The sequence below is a fragment of the Mobula hypostoma genome, chromosome 10 (genome assembly GCF_963921235.1).
Source record: "Mobula hypostoma chromosome 10, sMobHyp1.1, whole genome shotgun sequence".
Lineage (NCBI taxonomy): Eukaryota > Metazoa > Chordata > Chondrichthyes > Myliobatiformes > Myliobatidae > Mobula > Mobula hypostoma.
In genome coordinates, this window is record NC_086106.1 from 101,145,660 (window position 1) to 101,172,148 (window position 26,489).

Sequence of the window (26,489 nt, forward strand, 5' to 3'; positions counted from 1 at the left end):
AGTATTCCAACCTGATGGCATGAACATTGACTTCTCTAACTTTCGTTAATGCTCCATTTCCCCTTCATACCCCATCCCTTATTTATTTATTTTTTATTATTATTAATTTTTTTTCTCTCTCTCCTTTTTCTTCCTCTGTCCCTCTCACTATACTTGTTGCCCATCCTCTGGGCTTCCCCCCTCCCCCTTTCTTTCTCCCTAGGCCTCCCGTCCCAAAATCCTCTCATACCCCTTTTGCCAATCAACTTTCCAGCTTCTCCTATCATTTCGGATCTCCCCCTTCCCCTTTCAAATCTTTTACTATCTCTTCTTTCAGTTAGTCCTGACGAAGGGTCTCTGCCCGAAACGTCGACTGTACCTCTTCCTAGAGATGCTGCCTGGCCTGCTGCGTTCACCAGCATTTTTGATGTGTGTTGCTTGAAATTCCAGCATCCGCAGATTTCCTCGTGTTTACAGTGGTTCACCAATAAATGAACATTTACACTGAAGCAGCAGAGTCTAGTCACCAATTATCCTGGCTGCCTTGATCAAGGGCTGACTCTATAATGCCCGTGCAGAAACTTATGTGAAACAGTAAATCACTGCCCGCTATACTGCTGGCATTTAGGGCAGGAATGGAGGTCCTCTGTCTCGGGTGATGTTCAGAGCTTCCTTCATCAAGTCAGTAGCTTCCCTCTCAGTTTTCACTACTGTCAGTTATTGCTGTTTCCATGTCAATTTTGTTTTACCAGTCAAGGTGTTAGCCCTGAGCTGAACCCACAAACCTGGAGGACCAATGGACCACTCTTCGACCAGTGAGACTTACTTCAGTGGTTAGTAAGCTAATGGAGAAGATCCTGTGTGGCAGGATTTATGAACATTTGGAGAGGCATAATATGATCAGGAATAGTCAGCATGGCTTTGTCAAAGGCAAGTTGTGCCTTACGAGCCTGATTGAATTTTTTGAGGATGTGACTAAACGCATTGATGAAGGTAGAGCCATAGATGTAGTCTATATGGATTTTAGCAAGGCATTTGATAAGGTACCCCAAGCAAGGCTTATTGAGAAAGTAAGGAGGCATGGGATCCAAGGGGACATTGCTTTGTGGATCCAGAACTGGTTTGCCCACAGAAAGCAAAGAGTGGTTGTAGACGGGTCATATTCTGCATGGAGGTCGGTGACCAGTGGTGTGCCTCAGGGATCTGTTCTGGGACCCCCTACTCTCTGTGATTTTTATAAATGACCTGAATGAGGAAGTGGAGGGATAGGTTAGTAAATTTGCTGATGATACAAAGGTTGGGGCTGTTGTGGATAGTGTGAAGGGCTGTCAGAGGTTACAGCCGGACATTGATAGGATGCAAAACTGAGCTGAGAAGTGGCGGATGGAGTTCAACCCAAATAAGTGTGAGATGGTTCATTTTGGTAGGTCAAATATGATGGCAGAATACAGCATTAATGGCAAGACTCTTGGCATTGTGGAGGATCAGAGGGATCTTGGGGCCCAAGTCTATAGGATACTCAAAGCTGCTACGCAGGTTGACTTTGTGGTAAAGAAGGCATACAGTGCATTGGCCTTCATCAATCATGGCATTGAGTTGAACAGCCAAGAGGTAATATAGCTGTATTGGAACCTGGTCAGACCCCACTTGGAGTACTGTGCTCAGTTCTGGTCAACTCACTACAGGAAGGCTGTGGAAACCATAGAAAGGATGCAGAGGAGATTTACAAGGATGTTGCCTGGATTGGGGAGCATGCCTTATGAGAATAGATTGAGTGAACTCTGCCTTTTCTCCTTGGAAAGACGGAGGATGAGAGGTGACCTGATAGAGGTGTACAAGATAATGAGAGGCATTGATCATGTGGATAGTCAGAGGTGTTTTTCCTAGGGCTGAAATGGCTAGCATGAGAAGGCACAGTTTTAAGGTGCTTGGAAGTAGGTACAGAGGAAATGTCAGGGGTAAGTTTTTTACGCAGAGAGTGGTGAGTGCATGGAATGGACTGCCGGCGGCAGTGGTGGAGGCGGAAACGATAGGGTCTTTTAAGAGATTTCTGGATGGATACATGGAGCTTAGAAAATTAGAGGGCTATGGGTAAGCCTAGGTAGTTCTAAGGTAAGGACATGTTCAGCACAGCTTTGTGGGCTGAAGGACCTGTATTGCGCTGTAGGTTTTCTATCTTTCTATGTTTCTACCCTTTGACCTGTTTGGTGTGGATGACCCTACCAAGAGCCAAAATAAATGGCCTGACTCCAGCCAACATTGCTCTCCAGGTCATTGAGGCATGCAAGCCTCCAAACCCTACGACAAGGCTGTGGTCCTCTTGGAAGTGTGAAGCAATTAGCTCACGTTAAAAGAAACCACACACAAGCAATTTCCACTCCACGTACTGTACTCTGCTATGCATGAAGATTGCAAATACAGTTAACCGTTACATAGTTATTCTTTTAAAAAGGTTTTATGAGGTCTTTCAATAAGAATTTAAGCTCTTGAAGAAGGACATATCAGTTGCCCTCCATAACAGTTATTTGTGAGATGTGTGAAGATCCTTTTCAATTTATCTCAGTGGCCAAAAAAAAATATTGCTTAACAATGTTGAACAAAACCACGGGGGTGCTGAATGTAATCAGTGCAAACTCAAAATGTTGCATGTTTTCTTTGTAAGGCATGATACGGAAGATACCCATATCTGCCCGCCATTCTACATCAAACAGATAAAGATTTAGGTCCAATGATTTTACATTGCAGTTGATTTAAAAACTTCACTGACCAAAATTGTTATTCACACAGATAAAGTAGTTTATTCATCTCACCTAGGATGGATACAATAAAAAAACATAAACTGTGCCCAGTTCTGCTGCATTATTTTTTTTCAACAATCAGTCTGAAAATAAAAACCATAAACGGGGATGAAGATGGTGGAGTTTGTCATTGAAATGTCGGTTATAATCGATATCTGTACTTGGCTGGAATCCCAAGAAGAGTTTATTTGTCATATACACCAGGAAAGCACTAGATGCTTTTTCACAACACCACGGACTTTATTTCTCTAACAGCAAAAAAATCCTAACTTGCAATGCAATTTTAGTCTACAAGTGATTATAACAAAATTATTGCAGTGAAAATCATGATAGGTTTTACATTGGCAAAAATAATAAATTTTTTGTGGCACTAAACAAACTGGCTAAAAAAATGAGGGAAACTACAGGTGAAACAAGCGTAATAGATATTTTGGATCAACAGGAACACAAAAGTGACTTCAAAGGTTGGAATCTGGAACGAGAATTAAACTGCTTGTGGTACTCAGTGGGCCAAGTAGTGCCTGTGGAGGCATAGGGACAGACAGATACATTGATTATCTCTTTTTCTACATTTTATTCCTCCAGTAATTTATCATTTTGTTTCAAATAAATTGTTATGCTCACATTACTTTCTACTCCCATTTACTTGGCTGCTTCTCTGAGAAAATTATTTCCCATTTACATTGTTTCCAAAGAGGAATCGAAAGACTCCTTCCAATTTGTCAGCCTTGAGTATTCCAGTTTTCTAGAGCAATTGATTCCTCTATCGTAGATTAACTTTGTTGATTTTTGCTGGACTGAAGTCGTACTTTATACCTGGAGGAAAGTACTCAACTTTCACTCAAGGTGGATCTTGTGACAAACCCTTGTTTGCTTTTGCTAATAAACAAATACCCACCTTTCAGAAGCATTTGAAATTATGTCTTCATTTGAAGTTTAGACATCTGAACTGTCAGTGACTAGCACTGTAATCCATACTCTTCACAAAAATAAATGGCATACACCAAATCCAGTTCAACAGTTCATTAAATTGTTCGAAGAGCAAATGAGCTACTTTGATACATTTACCTTGTAAATGGGGAAATTGGTAAAGGAAGATTCCATATTACAGTCAGAATATCTTCTAAGCTTCTCACTGAATTACTTAGATCTGTGCAAACTGTGCACAAAGAATATGCCAAAGTGAATAAATTGCAAAGTAACCTTCCCACTTGCTAAAAAAGGGCTGCCATCCTAAACTTAATAGACAAGAATTATCTTTAGATGAATTTGAAAATGCACAATAGACTCTAAAATGGTTGAAAGAACTGGTTCCTCATGGACGGCACAGTACTCTCAGAAGGCTGGAAATGTGCAGAATACCCAGGTATTTACAAAAGCAGTTTGAGTTCACATTGTGTCTACCTGACAGCTCAGCTCCCTTTAGATGAGTCTCTACAAAAGAGTGATCCTGAGTCAGTTTGAGGAGCGGAGAGCTAAACGGAGAGCACCGCGGACAGCGGACAAGAATTCCACACCTCCCCACACATGCAGCAACTGTGGCAGAGCCTGCCGTTCCCGATCAGCCTCCATAGCCACAGAAACGCTGCTCCACAACCAGTGACTACCAGAGGTGCAGTACCCATGGTCGACCACGACCGACGGAGGCCACACACACAATATTAAAACAGGCTTGTCACCTAAAAAGTCATATTCCAGTGTCCCTACAATGAAGACTATTTTGACTGTATGTGGAAACTTTGAGCTTGACTGCACAGCCTTCAATGAAAAATTACTGAAAAGCAAATGGACCTAAAATAAATAGTTCAAAAGAAAAATACAACCCACAGGAACCATTGCATTGCAGATATTGCAAGAACCAGAAGACAATTCCGTTTAATTAAAGTAACTGCTTAATTGTAAGTGTTGCTATACAGCATTTTATTAATGCTGTGGTGTAGTATAAGTAGTGAAGCTTTTGCTTATCATTATTTTGGATGAATATGTTTCATGCCTGCATTTCTCAATAATTTCACTAAACACACTAGCAGAAGTAGGATTGTTGTGGGGTCTACCTTCACATTTCCAAAAGTCATTGTCCCATAATAAGCAATGATTACCCTGCCTCTTATCTCTTCTCTTTCCTTCACACAAGCCTCCAAATACTCTCTCCAGGTGAAGCAGTGGTTCATTTCTCTCTATACAAGTTAATAAACAGTATTTGGAAAGCCACTAGTCATGAGTCACTATCTGATCACAATGCATTAAAATACCTTCTGACCTGCAAGTTACAGGCAAGCAAACAGACAGGTCATGGAATCACTATCTGCCAGCCTTTCAAGACACAACTGTAATGGTAATGATAGATTTGAAGTAAAGTAGCAGACTCGATAATTGACTTGAGTCACTAAAATCCTTCCAATGAAAACCACAATGAAGAATGTAGATGAAAAGAAGTGAAAAACAATAAAATCATAAACTCTAAGGTATAGTACTATCATATTATAGGCCCCCTGTTCAGAACTACACTAGGATCCAGAATTCATGATGCTGGAAATGTCATAGAGACATTTCATTTCATTTTTAAAATCTTTTTATTCATCATAGAGACTATCCAAAATGAGAATCTAACTGGACCCGTAGTAGTAATGGAAATTAACTAAAGACGGAGGAGTTAAAATACATAAGAGAATATATATATTCAGCTGACATGAATTATAGATTATGGGTTTTGCAGTGACTTTTAAAGTTTTAAAGGTCACTGCAAAACCCATAATCCATAATTCAATACACAGGTACCTCACAATAACGTTTTGGTTGTACATGCACGTTAATCAAGATTTTGATAAAGAAGTCAACATGCAAATGAATACAATGGTGGGAAATGATGATACAATATGACAGACAAATCACAAACCACATAATTCACAGTGTGTGCTTATTTTTCAATTTATACAATTTTCAAAGGTAATTAAATTCTGAAGGAATAAGCTCCATATTTATGAAGTCACACTTAAAGATGCAGTCAGGTTAACACTAAGGCTAAGCACGATATTTTAATTCAGTTACACCAGAATGCAAAAATGCACATTTTCTGGGATGTTCCTTAGGTTTCTAATGTGCAACCAGCTGAACTGTGTGGCTTTCCCATAACTTTAAGCCAATACATCAATGGGTAATATGTTTCAATAATGCACTTGAGTTCTAACTTTAGAAAAACATCCCATAATTGACTGACAGAATATTTCTCATGTCTCTTATCATTTATGATAATATAAACAATTTCTTATTTATGGTTGAAGAATAAGTACAGGCCAAGAGTTAGATCTCCTATTCTTTTTTGAATGTAGTCCCTGGTTTAGTGTGTATCTAACCTATGGCATATCAACAAGGGTGTCAACATCTCTGAAGATCTATCCTGGGCCCAGCATGTTGATGCAATTACAAAGAAGGCACAACAGTGACTATATTTCATTCATAATTTGATGAGACTTGTTATGTCACCAAAGACAATCACAAATCTTTACAGATGTACCGTGGAGAGCATTCTAACATGTTGCATCACCATCTGGAATGGGGCGGGCCTTTGCACAGGATTGGAAAAAGCACCAGAAAATTCTAAACTCAGCCAGCTCCATCATTGGCACTAGCCTCCCCAGCATCGAGGACACTTCAAAAGGTGATGCCTCAGGATGACAGCATCCATCATTAACGACCTCTATCACCTAACACCTGACCTCTTCTCATTGCTACTATCAAAGAGGAGGTACAGGAGCCTGAAGACACACACTCAACGTTTCAAGAACAGCTTTTTCCCCTCCACCATCAGATTCCTGAATTGACAATGAGTTCATGAACACTACCTCAGTAATTTTTCTTCTCCTTTTTTGCACTACATATTTAATTTTCTGAACTTATCGTAAATTATAGATTTTTTATTATTATTTATTGCACTGTACTGCTGCCGCAAAACAACAAATTTCATGACATATGCCAGTGATATTAAACCTGATTCTGATCGAAGCAAATTCTCAACACGGCACTGAGCGGCGGGGGTGATTCTTAGTTCTTTTGCAAAGGAAACTCTCAGTCCACTAGTGGGAGCAGAATCTAACTACATTCAAGAAATTAACGGCAGGTGCCTTCTCCCACGACTTCTAGTCGAAAATAATAAAAAATACTCTGCTGGAGATCACGTTATCACGTAACTCAGCAGATCAAGTATCTTCGGTGGAAGGAAAGCAACTGTTGACACGCCAAGTCAAGTCCCTATGTCAGTGTCAAAACTTTGACAATACCTTTCCTCTCACAAATGCTGCTTAACCCACAAAGTTCCTCCAACTGATTGTTGCTTCAGGTTCCACATTCTGCAGTTTCCTATGTCTTTAAAAAATTTTTTTTTTAATATATATATATATATATATATATATATATATATAGTAATTAAATATTGCAAAATCGACTTGTTACTACTTTTGAGAAGTAGCACTGTTTCATTTTGTGGCCTATGGTTCAGGAAATCCTGCTTCTGTGAAAGATGAAGTTGCAAGTTACACTTATTTGTTGTTCCCTTTTAACTCCCCATCTATAAGATGATATTTATGAAGAAACAACATTTTTCCTGGTCAGTCTTATTTCGTTGTAAGGTACATTCGGAAATGCATGCACACATTTGTGCCTTGGTTTGGCTCAGGTGGCAACTACTGTTCATATCAAGAACCAGAAGTGTAAGTTGACTTATGTTAAGAGTGCATTGCTGTGAGAAAGTCACGCAGCTGAACTGGTGGTTGTTTAGTGTTAAGCTAGTTTGTTCTGCACCGGTGGTTTGACATGAAGAAATAAAGTAAAAGGGTTAGTCAGGTCTCTTATGAATGGTTCTGTCATAACCAATGGAAAAGAGCAATTATGTACTGTATCTTGTAAATTTTCCTATAAAGCTGATAGTCACTGCAATTCTTTTTTTTGTAATTTATTTTTATTGAAGTTCATCATCAAACAAACATTTCCATAAGATGTATTTCAGATACTGTACATATATATCATATAATCATATTTGTCACAAATCTCCACATAATATTTATCTGAGGTATACACTTATAGAAAGGAGAGGAAAGAAAGAACAATTGAAAGAAAAAAACTATGTACAAAGTAGGGAGTGATCTTTTTTTACAACATATTCATGGACTTGTGAGTATAAAATCAGGCCTATTAGGTGTTATGTAGTTAAACCATTTTTCCCAGTATGAATCAAATTGTTCCAACTTATGATAAATAGATGCTGTTATCTTCTTCGTTTTGTAAATGTCCATTGTAATTTCCATCCATACATTTAAAGTTGGGCTCTCCTGTGATAACTATTTCCTGGTAAGGGTCTTTTTACCAGCCAACAGCAGTATATTCATTAAATACAAACTCTTTTCAACCATTCTTGAGGTATATACCCAAAATATATGGTCTTACTCTCTAACAGTATTTCACATTTAAAGATGTCTTGTAGGGCATTATGTATCCCACTCCAATAGTCTTTGATAACGGGGCATTCCCAGAAAATATGATAATAGCTTGCATTTGATTTCCACAATTTCTCCAACAAACAGGGAGGTTACTATCATAATGGGATTTCTGAGAGGGTGTAATAAAATATCTTATCAAGTTTTTCCACCCGAACTCCCTCCATTTCTGTGAACTGGTACACTTCCATTGATATTTGTTCTATGTTCTGCATTTCATCATCTGGAGAGAAATAATCACCTTTTTAATAGGAATAACAGCAAAGCAATTAGCACACTGTCTATATGGGGCGACCTAGACAGTTCTTCATACAGATGCAGTTACGTGTGGAAATCCTAAAGTTGCTGTCTAACTTGGCTGCTTCTCTGCACATTTTCTGAACACAAATGTTGAAGCACTCGAGCGTGCAATACTTTGCCACTAATGAACTATTTAACATGCCAGCAGAAGTTAGCATTTGTCGATTGAAGTCTAAATAACTATGCTTTAATTAAAACCTAAGCTTTAATCAAGCCTAAGTATTAATTATTGATCAAAAATCTCATTAGAATTTTAACATTGCATTCATCCAATATAAAACTGTATGTAGAGACTGAAGTAAACAAATTTTAAATATTTTTTCTTTTATATTTTCATTATTTGTCTTTGACGCTTCTCTTAATTTTCTTATTTTTCTTTATTTTATTTTTTTTCCTATGAAGCATTTAATTTTAAATAAAATCCTAAATTTTGTTGTAAATTTGGACCTATGGGAAATAATTTAAACATCTATTATGAGCGAAAATAGTAATAACAAACCAGCCATCTTCTTTATTTTCTTCACCATTGTCACTAATACCAAAGAGCTCTGATGTGGAAAAACTATCAACATGATTGATATGAATCATTTTTGATCAAGTTTCCACCCATTGTGCAATTTGACTCTGGGGGGTGGGTCATTTCATAAAGTCTAAATATTAAGGTCAAATGCATTTAGCAACAGAAATTCATAAAATCATCAGTTATATATTAAAGCTAAATAAGGAAAACTGATTTCCACAAATTGTTGATATAGCTACTCTAGATGGAAATGCATGAAAAACTCTGCTACAGATAATGCTTTGTCTTCAGCTTATTTATGTCTTAAGAAATAAACAGCCATCCTCTTTAAGTTCAAAGTTCAACATATATTTTGTTATCAAAGTATGTATACATTGTAGAAATTTGAGATTCATCTCCGAGCAGGCAGCCACGAAGCAAAGAAATCCAGAGACAAACTCCATATATATGAAAAAAGACTGTCTAACACCCAGTGTGCAGAGAATAAAAAACGTCATGTCCATAAAATAAATGTATAAAATAACCCATAAAAAAGACCGTCGAACACCCAACGTACAATGAAAAAAAACATCATGCAAACAGTGACCGCAAGTAAATAGTGCTCCTGGCCTGAAGTTCACAAGGGGGTCCTATAGTTCAGCGCAGAGCCGAGTAAACATCACGGAGCAGCGATCTTAATTGGCCTGTACCTCGCCCCGGGCCCTGACACCTTGACCTTTTCAATCTGGCCTGGCTCCATCTGAACATTGCATTCTGCTGCTTCAAGCAGTGATATGAACTGGCCCATACCTCACCTTGAGCTCAGACACCCTGACCTTTCAATCTGGCCCGGCGCTTAACTCTCCGTCCAAACAACAGGTTCTGCTGCTTGGATACGCTGAACTGCCACTTCAGTTCGGCCTGTAAATCTCCATCCGCCCATCATGCTCGGTTGTATATGGCGCCTGGACCCCGCGGCTTCAATTCGGCCTGTAAATCTCCAGCCATTCATTGTGCTCAGTTGTTCGGTTGTATATGGCGCCTGGACTCCACGGCTTCGGCCTGTAAATCTCCATCCACTCAAGGTGCTCGGTTGTATATGGCGCCTGGACCCCACAGCTTCAGTTCGGCCTGTGTCTGATCTTTCATTGTCTTCTACACTCTCGGCTGCAAGCCCACCACCTCTCCTTGCCTCCTCACATCAAATTGCCTCCAAGTCCAAAGTGAAGTTACAGACTATTACTTGTGATGATCATTTGCCAGAAAAAGTTTAATTAACATTACAAGATAAATTACAAAACCACATTTACATCAGTATAAAGTTTGTAGTTTTTGCTTTCATTGTGTCAGTATTGCACTGAATTTATTCTGAACTCCTTAGGACACTAAGACACTTAAAAGCAATTTATCTATTTTGATAAGTGAAAACTTCACTGACCATCCATAGACTAATCTTATATAGTATGTCAAGAACAAAACAATGAGTAGCTCTGTATGTAAATATTACCTAACAATACACTGGTGAGTTCATTGGTACATCACAAACAAGAGAGAATCAGTACATGCGGGAAATCCAAGCAACACACACAAAATGCTGGAAGAACTCAGCAGGCCAGGCAGTATCTATGGTAAAGAGTACAGTTGATGCTTCAGACTGACACCTTTCAGCAGTCCTGACTTCAGGAAGGGGAAGTCGGGAAAACACGCGTCAGTCCTCATTGAGGGGCCTGCGATGGAAAGGTGTGCAGCTTTAAGTTCTTAGTGTAGACCTTTAAGGGTCTGTCCTTCACCCAACAGATTTTTTGCACAACAGGGAGCACTCTGACTGTTGCATCACAGCTTGGGAAGGAGGTTGCAATGCACAGGATTGCAAGGGGCTTCAGAGGGTTGTAGACTCTGCCCATTCCAGTACAATCCTCCCCACCGTCAAGGACATCTTCAAGTGGCAGTACCTCAAGAAATCAGCATGCATGTCTAAGAATATTCCCATCCAGGACATGCCCTCTGATCAGCACTACCATCAAGAAGGAGGTGTAGGAGCTGATGATACACATTCACTGGTTCAGGAACAGCTCCCTTTCGCATCAGATTTATGAACAGCCCATGGGCCCATGAACACTACCTCATTATTCCTTCTTTTCAGCACTATTTATTTTTTTTTAATTTATAGTTAGTTTATATCTTTGCACTGTACGACTACCGCAAAATAATAAATATCACATCATATAATATTGTGATGATGAACCTGATTCTGATTTTGAATTTAATTTGACAATAATTCAGCACAAACCAGTAATCAGTTCAGGAATCATCTGACTTATCTCATTTTGAAATATTAAAAGATAAACAATTTTTCTATTTGTAACAAATAGGCTCTGCTATTGAATTCAATTAACAAGAATGAGATTTGCTCAATGATTCTGCAATCACAATTGCACTACACCATGAAGTACTTACTCATTTGAATTATAAAAATTTGCTTGACGCATGGATGCAATAAAGAAATATTTTTTCTGACAAATGCAAAATGGTAAAAGACATTAAAAGGATCTAAAATATAATTTATGCTCAACTTTCACATTTATTTTTCAACTTGGAATTCAGTTTTGTCTGTCAGTTTCATTATCATGTAAAATGTTCAAGTCATTGCCATTAATTATTGTCTGTTCTAATTCTTTGGGACGAATGGGTTGTTGTATTTCAGTATATACACAAGAGGTTCTGGAGATGCTGGAAATCCAGAAGAACATGCACAAAATGGTGGAGGAACTCAGCAGCTCAGGCAGCATCTATGGAGAGAAACAAACAATCAATATTCCGGGCCAAAACCCTTCAGTTTGGGTTCAACTATGAAGGGTCTCAGCCTGAAACGTCAGCTATTTATTCCTCTCCATAGATGCTTCCTTCTCTGCTGATTTCTTCCAGCATTTTGTGTGTATTAAGTAGTTTTTATATAAAACTATTCCCGACCATGTGGAAAATTATAACAGTATTATAACTTCCCAATGATAACAAGTCCTGTTCTGTGCTTTATGCAGGCTCCAAAATGGAGAAGGCTGATGGGTTCGGTCAAGCTAGGAATCACACCTCTACTTTCTTAAAAGATTACATGGATTTGGCATGTCATCTAAAACTTTGACAAACTTCTATAGATGCACAGTGGAGAGTTTCTGTCTGGTTGCATCACAGCCTTGTATGGAAACACCAATGCTCAGGAACAGAAAAGTCTTCAAAAAGTGTCGGACACTGCCCAATCCATCACAGGCAAAGCCCTCCTCATCACTGAGCACATTTTATAAGGAGATCTGTCACAACAGAGCAGCCCATCATCCAGGTCATGCTCTCTACTCGCTCGTCATTGGGCAGGAGGTACAGGAGTCTTAGGTCCCACACCACCAACTTTAGGTACAGCTATTACCCTCCTGAACCAGCATGGATAACGTCACACACCTCAACACTGAACTGACTTCACAACCTATGGATTTATTTGCAAGGACTCTACAACCTATATTCTTAGTATTATTTATTTATTTATTTATTATTGTTATTTACGCAATTAGACTTCTTTTGCACATTGATCTTTGTTAGTTTTTGTTATTTAGAGTTTTTCATAAATTCCACTGGATTTCTTTTTTTTTGTAAACAACTTCAAGAAAATGAATCTCGAAGTAAAACGTGGTCAAATATATTGTACAAACTTTGATAATAAATTTTCTTTGAACTTTGAACACCTAGCTTATCTTTGGAAAGTTTTATTCTGTTGAACTACTTGGTCCAATAGAAAGTCTACAAGCCTACTAACACTCTCAGACAGTTGAAATTTCATCTAAAACTTATCTATGTATCCTTTCAACATTTCTTTCCCTCATGTATTCTTCAATTTCTCTGAATAGCATCTATGTTTAAGTACATATAAGGACATGCTCGGTACAGCATCGTGGGCCGAAGGGCCTGTACTGTGCTGTAGATTTTCTATATTTCCATGCTCTTCCTCTTCCACACAGCTGCAAGATTCAAATTCTAACCATTCTCAGGGTAGGAAGTTTTAATCTTTAATTTTTAATGGATGTATTAGTAAATTACTTGTCTTAACAGCCTCTACACTGGTACTTTGCTTAATGCTCAGGGTGTATTCCCAGGAATGATAGCACTACAGGGATCACTGCTAAAGAGCTCATTATAGAATTATACACACGGAAATGTATAATAACCGCCAACTGCGCATGGAATTCGACATAAACCCCTGCTATCTCAGCTGCTGCATACTCCTATGCCATGAAACCTGTTCCAAGATCCGGAAATCTGGGATGAGTCCAACAGTGTATTTCCGGCAGTCTCTCCACACTGACCTGTAGGGCAATTCGTTGCAGCACGGATGCTTGCAGAGGGCAGTGATTCACACCAAGTTCCTGGTAGGCAGACTCCAAAATGACAGAGCTTCGTATCAATTTTCGGCTCAGCAGGGAGAAGAGGGGCCTTGGCACACAGTTTCCTGGCAGAGCAGGATAGAGGTCATGGATCCATGCCAGGCTTCCAGCACAGCAATGTGTAGCCTGAATGAAAGTTTTGAAAATATAGCAGGGTTCACACCTGAGAGTGTTGGAGGTCAATCGTCCCAACCTCCAATTCTTTGAGACCATATTCTAAACTCAATTATCTTCAGCTGTCTTTCTTCTACCCAAAGTAGGGGCTTTTGCTAATAATTGCACAATGCTGAATTTCATTCACACTCATCAACAAATAAAGTAGATTGCATTTCCATGCAGGAAGACATTGACGACATTCAGAAATGGCTGGTAAGTAGGATGCAAAATTCATGCCAGTTAATTACTGTACCTTCTCCAACAAAAGAAAGTCTGATCAACTGCCTCTGAACCATGGTAGTAAGGCCATCACTAATTTTTCCAATATCCTAGGATTGCCACTGAAATTTAACTGTAATTTAAATGTGCCAACACAATTAAATTAGAACATAGAACAGTACAACACAGTACAGGCCTTTCGGCCCATGATGATGTGCTGACAGATTATCCTACTCCAAGAACAATCTAACAGTTCACACACACATAGCCCTTCATTCTTCTTTCATTCATGTGCCTAATTTATCTGCCTCTACCAGCACTCCAGATGCTTTCCACTTTCTATGTAAAAAAACCTACCCCTGATATCCCCCAATACTTACTCCAAACATCTTAATGTTGTGCCCCCTTTCATTAGCCATTTCCGTCCTGAGAAAAAGAGTCTCGCTGTCTATTCAACCCATACCTGTTATCATCTTGTGCAGCCTTATCAAGTCACCTCTCATCCTCCTTCTCTCCAAAGAGAAAACCCCTAGCCTGTGCAACCTACCTTAGAAGACATGCTCTCTAAGCCAGGCAGCATCCTGGTAAATCTCCTCTCTGAGCTTCCAAGTCTTTCCTATAATGAGGGGAACAGAACTGCACACAATACTCCAAGTCTGGTCTAACTAGAGTTTTATAGAGCTGCAATATTACCTCACAGCTCTTGAACTCAGTTCCCCCAACTAATGAAGGCCAACACACCAGATACCTTCTTAATTAGCCTATCAACTTGCACTGAAACTTTGAGGGACTTATGAACACAAACCCTAAGATCACTCTGCTAAGAATTCTGCCACTAACTCTGTATTAGCTATGGGAGCAAGTTGTAAGCTAGGAATCCTGATACTCCAAAGGACTCCCACCATCTAGAAGGCACAGATTCAGTGTGTGATGGAACACTTTCCACTTTGATGGATGAGAACAATTCTTTAGAATCTCCTCAACAGCCAGGACAAGTCAGCCCACTTGGTTGACTTCCCAATGCAAAAGCCAAAACATTCATTGCTTCCACTATCTGTGCATGCTAGATGCAGTACTGGTCTGAAAATTTAAATTGGCTTATTATTGTCACATATGCTGAGGTACAATGCAACACTTGTTTTGCACACCGTTCATACAATAAATACTGATCTTGCAAGCCATGTTCACTTCATCGAAATTGGTGTCTTCTCTTAGTAAGAGACTGAGGTACAACTACAACAGCTGTCTCTAAGTTTACAAAATCTGTATGGAGAATATATGCTTCCATTTAGGCAAATCAAAAGATGTTCAATCAGGAATTCAAGGGAAATTTATTTACACAATGATTAATTACAATGCAAAATTCACCACAAAAAAAGGAGCATTTGAAAATATAATTCAGTTGCAATTAAGATAAAGTTGGTTTATATTTTTGGAACAACATGGGCCAAAAATCTTGTTTCTCTGCTCATCAGCAAGATGTTAAATATTTTCCTGACATGAATGCATCTGACTATTAGACTATTAGACTATTGACACTTACAGTTTAAAGACTTGTATACTAAGGACATGCATTAATAGAAATGGACACTACATATCTATTTTATATCAAAAAAATTAATTTTACATATTATAGATAAAAACAATTTGGTCCCTTTGGTAGTCTAAAATAAATTTGGAGATTAGCGTATTAAGGGATAATAAATTAGACACAAGCTATGAAATTATAAGTTCTGCTTACAACTCAAATATTCCATCACCTAGCCTTCTCTTTCTTTATTGAACCCATATTCTCTGTAGTATTCTTTAAAGCTTCATCTTGCCCAAAATAAGTCCATAAGACCATAAGATATAGGAGCAGAATTAGGCCATTTGGCCCAACGAGTCTGCTGCACCATTTCATCATGGCTGATCCAATTTTCCACTCAGCCCCAATCTCCTGCCTTCTCCCCGTAACCCTTCGTGCCTTGACCAATCAAGAATCTATCAACCTCTGCCTTAAATGTATATAAAGATACATGGCTGGACTCTAGTTCACAGTAGAAATAAATCTGAACATAGCTTTAAAGAAATGTGTTTATTCTTTATGAATAGATCACTGAATGTTTTACTAATATGCATTTCATGCAAATGCTGATGGTGCAGAATAGTGGTTTATTTGCATTTGTCCCACTGATGATTTCACATCATAATCATCCAGCTGAAGTGTAGTCACAGAGTGACATCTATCACATACAGGATTTATATGAGAGTAATAACGAGCTAATTTATCCTTAGACATATGGGCCCTATGTACTACTTTAAACTGTATCAATGCATGTTTAGCACATATAGAGGATGAATTAACTAATTAAAGAATTTTTTCCCATTTTTCAATAGGTAAAGTAAGCTTAAGTTCCCTTTCCCAATCATTCTTAATTTTATTAGATACGTCTGGACGTATTTTCATAATTATATTATAAGTGGTTGCTATTATACCTTTCTGAAAAGGATTTAAATCCAAAATTTTTTCCAGAATATCCATTGAATATAGATTCGGGAAGGTAGGAAGAACAGTATTTTAAAAGTTTCTAATCTGTAAATATCTAAAGAAATGGGATCTAATTATTAACAATGTAATCCCAATAGTTTTGTATTAATACTATGTTATGTTTATCATTTTGATATTAATAAAAAGATTGAAAAAGGAAGAAGTGTAGTCACTGTTGTCTGTCACATTCAGCACGATTTTACAAGCAGGAATGAGCACATATTGTAAGCACATTTTTTTACTTAATGACCTGGGTTTGTCAGATTCAGATTCGGCAAAATGGGCTGGTTCTCTCTGGAATTTGGAAGAATTTAAAGTAATCACATTGAAATTCTTAAAGGTCTTGGCAGGGTGGCTGCAGAGTTGATTCGCACCAAGACTATGGAGTCACATCAAATAAGTTTAGCCTTTCAGAATCAGAATCAAGTTTAATATCACCGGCATATGTTGTGAAATTTGTTAACCTTGCAGCAGTACAGTGCAGTACATAATAATGGAAAAAAATCTGTGAATTATAGTAAATATATAGATAAATTAAATAATTACTGCAAAAAATAGAAATTGAAAAAGTAGTGAGGGTTCATGGATACAGTGACAATTTAGAAAATGGATGGCAGAGGGGAAGAAGCTGTTCCTGGATCGTTGAGTATGTGCCTTCAGGCTTCTGTACCTCCTTCCTGAAGGTAGCAATGAGAAGAGGGCTTGTCCTAGATGATGGGAGTCCTTAGTGATGGAGGCATCACTCCTTGAAAAAGTCTTGGATACTCTGGAGGCTAATGCCCATGATGGAGCTGACTAAGTTTACAACTCTCTGCAGCCCACTTCGATCCGGTACATTAGCCACCCTGCTCCAGTACCCAACCCCATGCCAGATGGTGATGCAACCAGTTAGAATGTTATCCACGGTACAACTGTAGAAATCTGTGAGTGTTTTTGGTGACATACCAAATCTCCTCAAACACCTAATGAAATACGGCCACTGTTGTGCCTTCTTTGTAACTGCATCGATATGCTGGGTTGAGGTTAGATCCTCAGAGATACTGACACACAAATAACTTGAAATTGCTCTTTCCACCTTTGATCCCTCCATGAAGACTGGTGTGTGTTCCTCACCTTATCCTTGCTTAAGTCCACAATCAATTCAGGACCGAGAAGAAGAATTTTTTGTTTGCATTCATAGAGTAATGAATCTTTGAAATTTTGAGGACAATGCAAGCTCAGCCACTAGATATTCAAGGAAAAGATTAAAAAATCTTTCAGTATTAAGTTAATCAAAGGATTCGAGGTTAGGGCCAGAAATAAAAGATCAAGCAGAAGTACGTTCACAGGCTTGAATGGATTGTTTCTGTTTTTTATTTCTTGTGTTTATATGTTCTTATGATGCAGTTCGAGGGATTATTATCGGTTAGATCTTTATAAATTTTGAAATAAAATCACAAAGTATTTTCCATACAGCTGATAGGAAGGGTAGGACGGTGATGTAATACCTAATCTAAAAGGTGTATTTCCATTAATGAAGCATTCTATCCTTAGTGCATTGAAGTATCAGCTGAGATTCCAAGCTCAATGTTCTGGAGTGGGATTTCAAATCATTAACTCTTTTCTTTTGACGAAATACTATCCACTGAGTCAAGGAAAACATGTCATATGTTAACCAAATTGGCAAGCTAAACTGTCAGAAATAACAAACGTACAAAATCATCCCCTAACATTTGTAATTTCATTATTTACCTTCATAGAATCTTTTTCACTAGTTTTGTAATTTTGGTAAACTCTTCAAAATTGCTTAAGTCAAAGAATTCCAACCACTGTATAAAAATATATTTTATACTGTATCACATTAAATTTGTCTTTACACTACTTAAGGAAAATACGTACATGCTGAACAATGGATCTAGAATAATATTGACATTAATTTATGCAAATGACATTGCAGTTTTCAGACTGAATCAAAATTGAATGAGTGGAATTTAATGAAAATAAGGAAGAAACCAGCTGTACCCACTGAATTATTTGGGAACAATCCTGTATCTAAGTGAATAAGTAGGTTACAGCTTAATTCCACACAGAAGTTAAGACATAATGCTCTTGACTGGTATTTCAATGCAGTACGAGGGGAATGCTACTCCTTCTAGTCCAGTGATTCGCAAACATTTTTATGCCATTGACATCCCATCTACTGAGGAGTCTGTGGATCCCAGATTGGGAACCCTTGCTCTAGTCAATGTTAAAGATCCCATTACACTACTGCTGTATAAAGATCAGGGAAGTTTGGTAAATATTTACATGTTACGCAAATGCAATGAAAACTGAACTGCTGGATACTGAGAAAGTTGTGCTCTGAGATACATCAAGCAACTTAGTCATAACATAGACAGGTGCACAGATGCATGTGAGCATAAACTTAACTGAAAACTTTGTTTTCTGCTGAAACATTCTTGAACATTATTTGTAAAAACGTTACGAGATGCAAGAAGTGAAGTTGCAGATGTATACCCTCAGACATCAAAATTTTTTTGATTGTGGTAAGTACTTCTTTAAGACGGGCCAAATATTTTTAAGCATCGAGAAGTGACCTACTTTTAAAGTTAGTGTTTATGACGAATATTTCACTTAAAAGTGAAATGCCACCAAATTTTTGATAAGCTAATTTCAGCAGCAAGTTTTGTAGTGAAGCATGAAGGAAGATTAAAGCTGTTTAAGCTTCACGGTTTCAAATACTTAAAATGCTGCTTAATATCACTTCGGAAGGGTTTTCCTTGATATTTGAAAAATGCTTGAAATTATAAACACGACAAATCAACATCACTGTTTCGGATAAGAAAGCAGCAAAAAGATGAAAAAACACGAAAAATAGCTTCAAGGTACTAAATATCTTATTATATTTCCTTGGTTAACTTTAATCTAAGTAAACTATGTTTTTGTGCAATGTTTCAGCATTTGAATCACCAAGACATACAGCAGAAGGGTAAGGAACAAGTGCTAGCAAATGAGAAATGTACGTTTGTACAATAGATACTTGATGGCTGATATAGACAATATGAGATGAAGGGGTTGTCGGCGCTATATGATAGGAAGGCAGAAGAATGGGAATTATAGACTAGTTAGCCTGACCTCAGTGGTAGGGAAGATGATGGAGCTGATGGTTAAGGACGTGGTTTCCATGTACTTGGAGGCGTATGCTAAAATAGGCTGAAGTCAGCATGATTTCCATAAGGGAAATTCTTGCCTGACAAATCTGTTCAAAATCTTAGATTAGATTATGAGAACACTCAGTCCTCTTTTTATTGTCATTTAGAAATACATACATGCATTAAGAAATGATACAATGTTTCTCCGGAGTGATATCACAGAAAACAGGACAAACCAAAGACTAACACTGACAGAACCACATAATTATAACATACAGTTACAGCAGTGCAAAACAATACCATAATTTGATGAAGAACAGACCATGGGCACAGTAAAAATAAAGTCTCAAAGTCCCGAGTCGATTGACTCCCAAGTCCCCGATAGCAGGCGGCAAAAGGGAGAAACTCCCAGCCATATTCTTTGAGGAAATAACAAGTAGGATAGACAAAGGAGAATTAGTGAATGTTATGTACTTGGATTTTCAGAAGTCCTTTGACAAGGTGCTGCACATGAGGCTGCTTAACAAGATAAGAGACCATGTATTACAGGAAAGATACTGGCATGGATAGAGCATTGGCTGATTGGCAGGAGGAAAAGAGTGGGAATATAGGGAGCCTTTTCAGATTGGCTGTCAGTATTGCATGGTGTTCTGCAGGGGTCAGTGTTGGGACCACTACTTTTTACATTGTATGCCAATGATTTAGACGATAGAATTGATGGCTTTTGGCCATGTTTATAGATGATACATAGATAGGTGGAGGGGCAAAGGGCAGGTGGAGTCGGAGAATCAGGGAGGCTGCAAAAGGACTTAAACAAATTAGGAGAAAGGGCAAAGAAGTAGCAAATGGTGTTGGGAAGTGTATGGTCATGCACTTTGGTAGAAGGAATAAAAGCACAGACTGTTTTCTAAACAGGAAGAAAAATCAAAAATCCAAGGTGCAAGAGATTTCAGAATATTCGTGCAGGATTCCCTAAAGGTTGATATTCAGGTAACTGGGTGCATTTAAGGCAGAGGTTGCTAGGCTCTTGATTAACCAGGGTGTGAAAGGTTACAAGGAGAAGGCAGAAAAAAGGGGTTATGAGGGAAATAGATCAGTAATGATGAAATAGCAGAGAAGACTCAATGGGCTGAATGGCCTAATTCTGCTCCTATGTCTTATGGCCCATTACTTCTCTGACTTCACTCTGGATCTCAGTGATCAAACTCTGGCTCTTAAAGCCAAGCAAAGTACATTGAACTACGAGGTGCGCTCCGGAGAATGAAATTCTGTGTCAAACTGAAGTCTATGTGTAAATGAATTTAGCAATCTTCTGGGACGTGAACGTGTCTTCTAACCTCCTCTCAGTGTAAATGCAATTGCAAGTCCTTGCCAACCTACATACGGCTTCCCCCACCCCATGGAAAGTCTTAGAGCAACGTGTATCCGATTCTGAAACTGAAAAAAAAAGCTGAGCAAACGAACGTTTTGCTGAGGCCACGAGGAGATGTCTCATGCACCTGCTGCGGGCTGTTCACATCTTCCAGTTTACCGTACACCTGTACCCTGAAGTTTTTCGCCTCAGCATTACCAAATGCAATCAGTCACAATATTCAGAAAAATATTTCAAATCCTTGATTGAATTTCATTGTCCTGGACTTCCAATTCTGTTTTCTCCTCCCAAGCTCCATTCAGAAGGTATTCTAGAATGTCAGTGTAAAGTTACACTTGGAGAAGCACATACAAGTCCACAACTCCCTCAATGTCCTCTTCACCTTATGGACTATATATGTGGGAACTCTGCTTCAATTTAATTCTCTATTTCTTAATCTTGGGTACAAAACAATTGAAATATATTGAAGCAGAATGCATTGAAGTCTGCAGAGGCCAATAGTAAAGGGTGACTCAACTTTAATGGGCCAACTTTTTTTCCTGTACTGTAACAATTCTATGATTTGATGAATCTACATCTATATTAATGGTATTGTTATTAATTTGTGCAAAACACAAATCTCCTGTAACTGTTAAAAACAGTCTGACTGAGAAAATCTGGCTGAGTTGTGTCATATCAACAACAACCTCTTATTCAATGTCAGCTAGACCAAGGCAGCTGATCACTGACTTCAGGAGGAGGAATCCAGAGGTCCTCGAGCCAGTCCTCAACAAAGGATTGGAGGTAGAGAGGGTCAGCAACTTTAAATTCCTCAATGTAAAATTCAGAGGACCTAACCCAGGCCCAGCACATAAGCGCAGTTATGAAAAAGCACAGCAGCACGTCAACTTCCTTAGGACTTCGCGAAGATTCAGCATGACATCTCAAACTTCTATACATGTGTAGTAGAGAGTATATTGACTGACTGCTTCACAGCCTGGTATGGAAACACCAAACCCCTTGAATGGAAAATCCTACTAAATGTAGTGGATACGGTCCGGTCCATCACAGATAAAGCTCTCCCCACCTCTGAGCAAATCTACGACACAAGTGTTATCTCAGGAAAATTGCATCCATCCTCAGGGAACCACCACCCCCTCCCCCCACCCCCAGCTCCCAGGTCATACTCTCTTCTTGCTGCTGCCATCAGGAAGAAGGTACAGGAGCCTCAGGACTCACACAGCCAGGTTCAGGAACAGTTACTACCTCTCAACCATCAGACTCTTGAACCAAGGAGGATAACTTCACTCAGCTTCACTTGCCCCATTATTGAAATGTTCCCACATCTATGGACTCGCTTTCAAGGACTCTTCATCTCATGTTCTCAATATTTATTGTTTTCTTTTTCTTTCTGTATTTGCACAGTTTGTAGTCTTTTGCTCATTGATTTAACACCCAATTTGATGCAGTCTTTCATTTATTCTATTATGGTTAATTATTATATTATGGATTTATTGAGTATGCCCGGCATGGAAATGAATCTCAGGACTGTATAAGGTGACATATATTTACTCTGATAATAAATTTACTTTGAACTTTTGAACGTTAACTTAGTTTGCATTGAAAACAAAGTTAAGTCACAAACAGGCACCAAATCCAGCTTTCCCAGTGCAATGTCTGGTGATGTTCGGTACCAGAATGTTTCCGTCAGAAACCAGCTGCCGATCAGCTGAATTTAGAATTCAGCCGGAATTTGCCGAAGCGAGATAACCCGGTGTACAAATCAAGAGTAAAAAGAAATTATTCGTTGTCCGATCTGCAAACACGAGCACTTGCATCGCTTAAAAACCTAAATGTGCAGCAACACTTCACACGCACACCAGCTATCGAAAAGGAGAAACAGCTTAACTGAGCGCCGTCACTCTCTTAGCTTAAGTCCTCGGGAGAATTAAGCTGCATTAAGTTGTAATATTTGACCTCATAAAAACAGTGACTCCAGCGGTGGATGGTCTGTAAAAGTATTGGTAGGGACTAATTTCCCGCGATTAGAATTCACCCTACAGGAAATTTGGATTGCTCCAGTCTGGTGTTTACACAGCAGTCTAACTGGGAGAGTACTCACAGAACACACAGGCAGTAGACGCCCGGCATGGACTCGCTGTCCCTTATCAAGTAGCTGCCGTCCTTGCCGCTTTTGCTCAGCAGCTTTTCCCCGCGCTGCCTGTTGATATTCCCGTGATAGACTGGATGGTCCATCTTTTCTCTAAGCGTCGCGGAGTCTGGTATTCACTCTAATTGCTTTGGACGAGGTTCCGGCAGCGGTTGCGGCGGATGCACAACGCCGTTTGACATCCAACAGTGAAAGAGTAGGTTGGTGTAAAACACAAGAGACAAGCTACTACAAGCATTTCTTCAGTCCCACCCCCCACCCTTCCAATAAAAACAGAAAGCCGTAGGATGTCAGTGGAAAGTTAACTGAGTTTACAACGAGCGGGACAGAGATCGCTAAGCATTCATCCTGGGTTCTCTCTGACTCAAAAACAACGAGGACAGGTATTACTCAGCAGGTCAGGTCGCGTCTACAAACCTACTGGCGGCTTCCAACATTTTCAGGTTTTATTTTTTTGATTTCCAGAATCCGCGGGCTTTGTTTTACTTTTCACCACCGACTCAGTTGAACCAGATCACCAGTAACAGAGAGGCAGTCCACCCCCGACTTTCTGAGCCCTTCCGACTTATTTCCATTTTACACTGAGTGAAAGGTAACAAATTTCTCGACATACGCCGATGATATTAAACCTTATCCCCATTCTGACAGAATCACTAAGATCTCTTTTAAAACAAGCACAAACTACACGTTGGTGTATTTCCAATCTTTCTTGTCTTCTTTAATCTTAGCAATTTGATAAGGATTTTCTCAAGGAAAAGATAACATTTCAGACCCATAGGATTTGCTTTCTTTGTTGCCATGGAATTCAGATGTTGTTTGAAAGTGTTTGCAATGTGTGCAGATTTATTGCCGTTCTGCCAGCTGTCACATTGTTAAAAGAGCTTAGCCAGCAGTTGGTGTGATGGTTAACTGATGATATTTGAGTAAAAATCTGTTTTTCTGTCTCTTCTGCCATCTTGGTATTCAGTTAATGCCCCATAGCTGGATATCATTGTATTACAGGTCCACAATCCCTTATCAGAAATCCTTGGGGCCAGTTACATTTCAGAATTCAGAATTTTTCGGATGCACAAGTCCCTTATTTAACCTGTCTCAGTGCGGCACACCAAACCTACACACAGCGTCCTGTATACTTTAAATCATCTCTAGATTACTTATAATACCTAATACAATGTAAATGCTATGTAAAAATTGTTATACTGTATTATTTAGGGAATAATGACAAGAAGAAATTTTATTTCCAACAAAAACATTCAATAAAACATAAAAATATACAGCTTCAAATGAACCAAATCAAACACATGATAAATGACTTATTGCAATAAAAGTAGAACATCACTGTTACTGTCACCATAAAACTTCAGTAATTTATCTTTCTGTTTATTTAAATATATACGGTGGTAGTTCTGACACTATTTTCTTCAGTAAGACGCTGCACGGACACACCACCATCAAGCTTCTGCAATCACTCCACTTTCTGCATTATTGATAGAGAAGATTCCCTCTCTTTTTCTCGTAGGGGTATCTGCAGCTCTTTTTGACATTTCCACAGTGAAATTAAACACAAAGTCAACAGTGAACACAAAATATCAGCGAACAGCAAATGCATGTGTAACCAGTACGAGCGCTGAGCCACAACTAACGTCTGGCGGCCTCTGCTAGTGCTGTCACGTCACATCTGAGTGACGACAGCTGTTGGCAAAAAAAACTTCGGTTTTTGGAGCTTTTTGGATTTCAGAATTTCAGATAAAGGAATGTGCACCTGTATTAACATCTTGCAAGTTTGACACCAATTGATGGACTGCCCTGGAGTTAATAGACTATCCTGGATTTGTCTGTGTTTGTGGGTGGGTGGGAGGGAGGCTGGTAGGTGATAGACAGAACCACATGGGGGGGCAGGTTGTTGGGCAGATGAATTATGTGGGGAAGATGGAAAAGGTGAATAAAGAGAGGAGAAACCTAAGTGGACAAGTGAGTGGATAGGTGAATTGAAAATTTCAGGTAATACAGCCAATGTGACTCTAATGTAATCATCTCATGGGCAAATAAATAAGAGCAAGAAGTGCTGCTCTTGCGAAAGATATGCAAATCCTAAAAAAATGAATAAATAAGAAAAAAAATCTTCTTCCATGAAGAAACAAAGGACTGCAGATGCCAGAATGTTGTATTGTTCTGGCACAAGTCATTGACAATTCCTTTCCTTTAACAGATGTTTCATGACCCACCAGCAGATTGTTGCTGCAATGTCTATGAATTTGAGAAAATTCTTCAAAGATAAATGTATTATGAGATCATGCTTGTGTTACGTACCCCGTAACTGGGTTGCCAAACCAGCAGAAATGGATCACTCAGTTGGAGTCTGGAGTACTAGAACTAAGAAAGTTTTATTACAGAAACAAGCAACACAGTAATCGAAAGGATAATAAATGCAACAGTTCAGTGATGATAAACACACATGTGCACAGAATTAAGATAACAGCATCAATCAAGCTCTATCGTTGTCTAGGGGTAAATGACCAATTTCAAAATGACTCAAAGTTCAGTCCAGTTTAGTAGTTCAGTTCGCAGTAATCGTTGCCATGGCGGTGGACAAGGTGGGGAAGAGAGACATAGAATAGGAACAACTCATCATTCAGCACAGCTTCACTCACAGACCAGCGAGATGGCTCACAAACAGCATTTGGGCGGGTCCTTGGTGATGTCACCTGAGGTCACCGACTGTGACCCCTCCTCCAGATGCGGTCGATCCTCTGCAGTGAACCCGGCACCCAGGCAAGGGCGGACACACACCGGGTTCCCGCTGATCGTACCTTTCCACCCTTGTCGTTGTCTGGCACTTCTCACCCACTCGTGAGAAGCGCACCGCTTCCAGGGTCTCGTTACCTCAGGTGGCGTGTGTGTCTGTCTTAGCGAACCTGTCCCTTTTTATCCCCCTGCTGGGGTATCGCCTGTCCATCACTTCAAACAGTTCAGGGTTCAAAGGGGGGAGCCGCTCCAGACAGCTCTTCCTCCCACATCCCTTCATTACACATCTCCAGACGCTGCTCCATTGTTCCTTATCTCTCCTTCCCCTGAGGGCAGGTGGCAGACCAACTGCTGATGCCACTGATGCTAGCCCAGGCCAGCAAACATCTTAATTTTATGTGTATTCTCGTAACACTTGAAATAGTTAAATCACCCAGTTCAGATGAGATGCATCCAAAGTTGATGAGAAAGCTGATGATTGAAATTAGAGGTACCGGCCTTAATCTTCAGAATACTTTGTAGATAGAGGTATGGTGCCAAATAAATGAAGCATTAAAAATGTCACACTTTTCTTCAAAACAGGATGTAAAGATAAACCCAGTAACTGCAAGCCAATCAATTTCACCTTGGATAAACTCTTAACAATGATATTTAGCTATTGTATGGATTCATTAGAAAATGTCATCTTGGATGCT

The 26,489-nt window shown here is 39.1% G+C and overlaps 1 protein-coding gene and 1 long non-coding RNA gene across 2 annotated transcripts in view; one reads left to right on the forward strand and one right to left on the reverse strand.

Moving 5' to 3' along the window:
* The window catches only part of LOC134353070 (SH2 domain-containing protein 1A-like), a 42,612-nt gene extending 19,326 nt beyond the window's left edge, over window positions 1-23,286 (reverse strand). Inside the window, exon 1 of the mRNA XM_063060941.1 lies at window positions 23,002-23,286. Coding sequence (XP_062917011.1) covers window positions 23,002-23,135 — 134 coding nt within the window. The 5' untranslated portion in view covers window positions 23,136-23,286. The remainder of the gene's footprint in view (window positions 1-23,001) is intronic.
* Window positions 23,287-23,355: 69 nt separating this feature from the next.
* The window catches only part of LOC134353071 (uncharacterized), an 86,926-nt gene continuing 83,792 nt past the window's right edge, over window positions 23,356-26,489 (forward strand). Inside the window, exon 1 of the long non-coding RNA XR_010019535.1 lies at window positions 23,356-23,432. This is a non-coding gene — a long non-coding RNA (uncharacterized LOC134353071). The remainder of the gene's footprint in view (window positions 23,433-26,489) is intronic.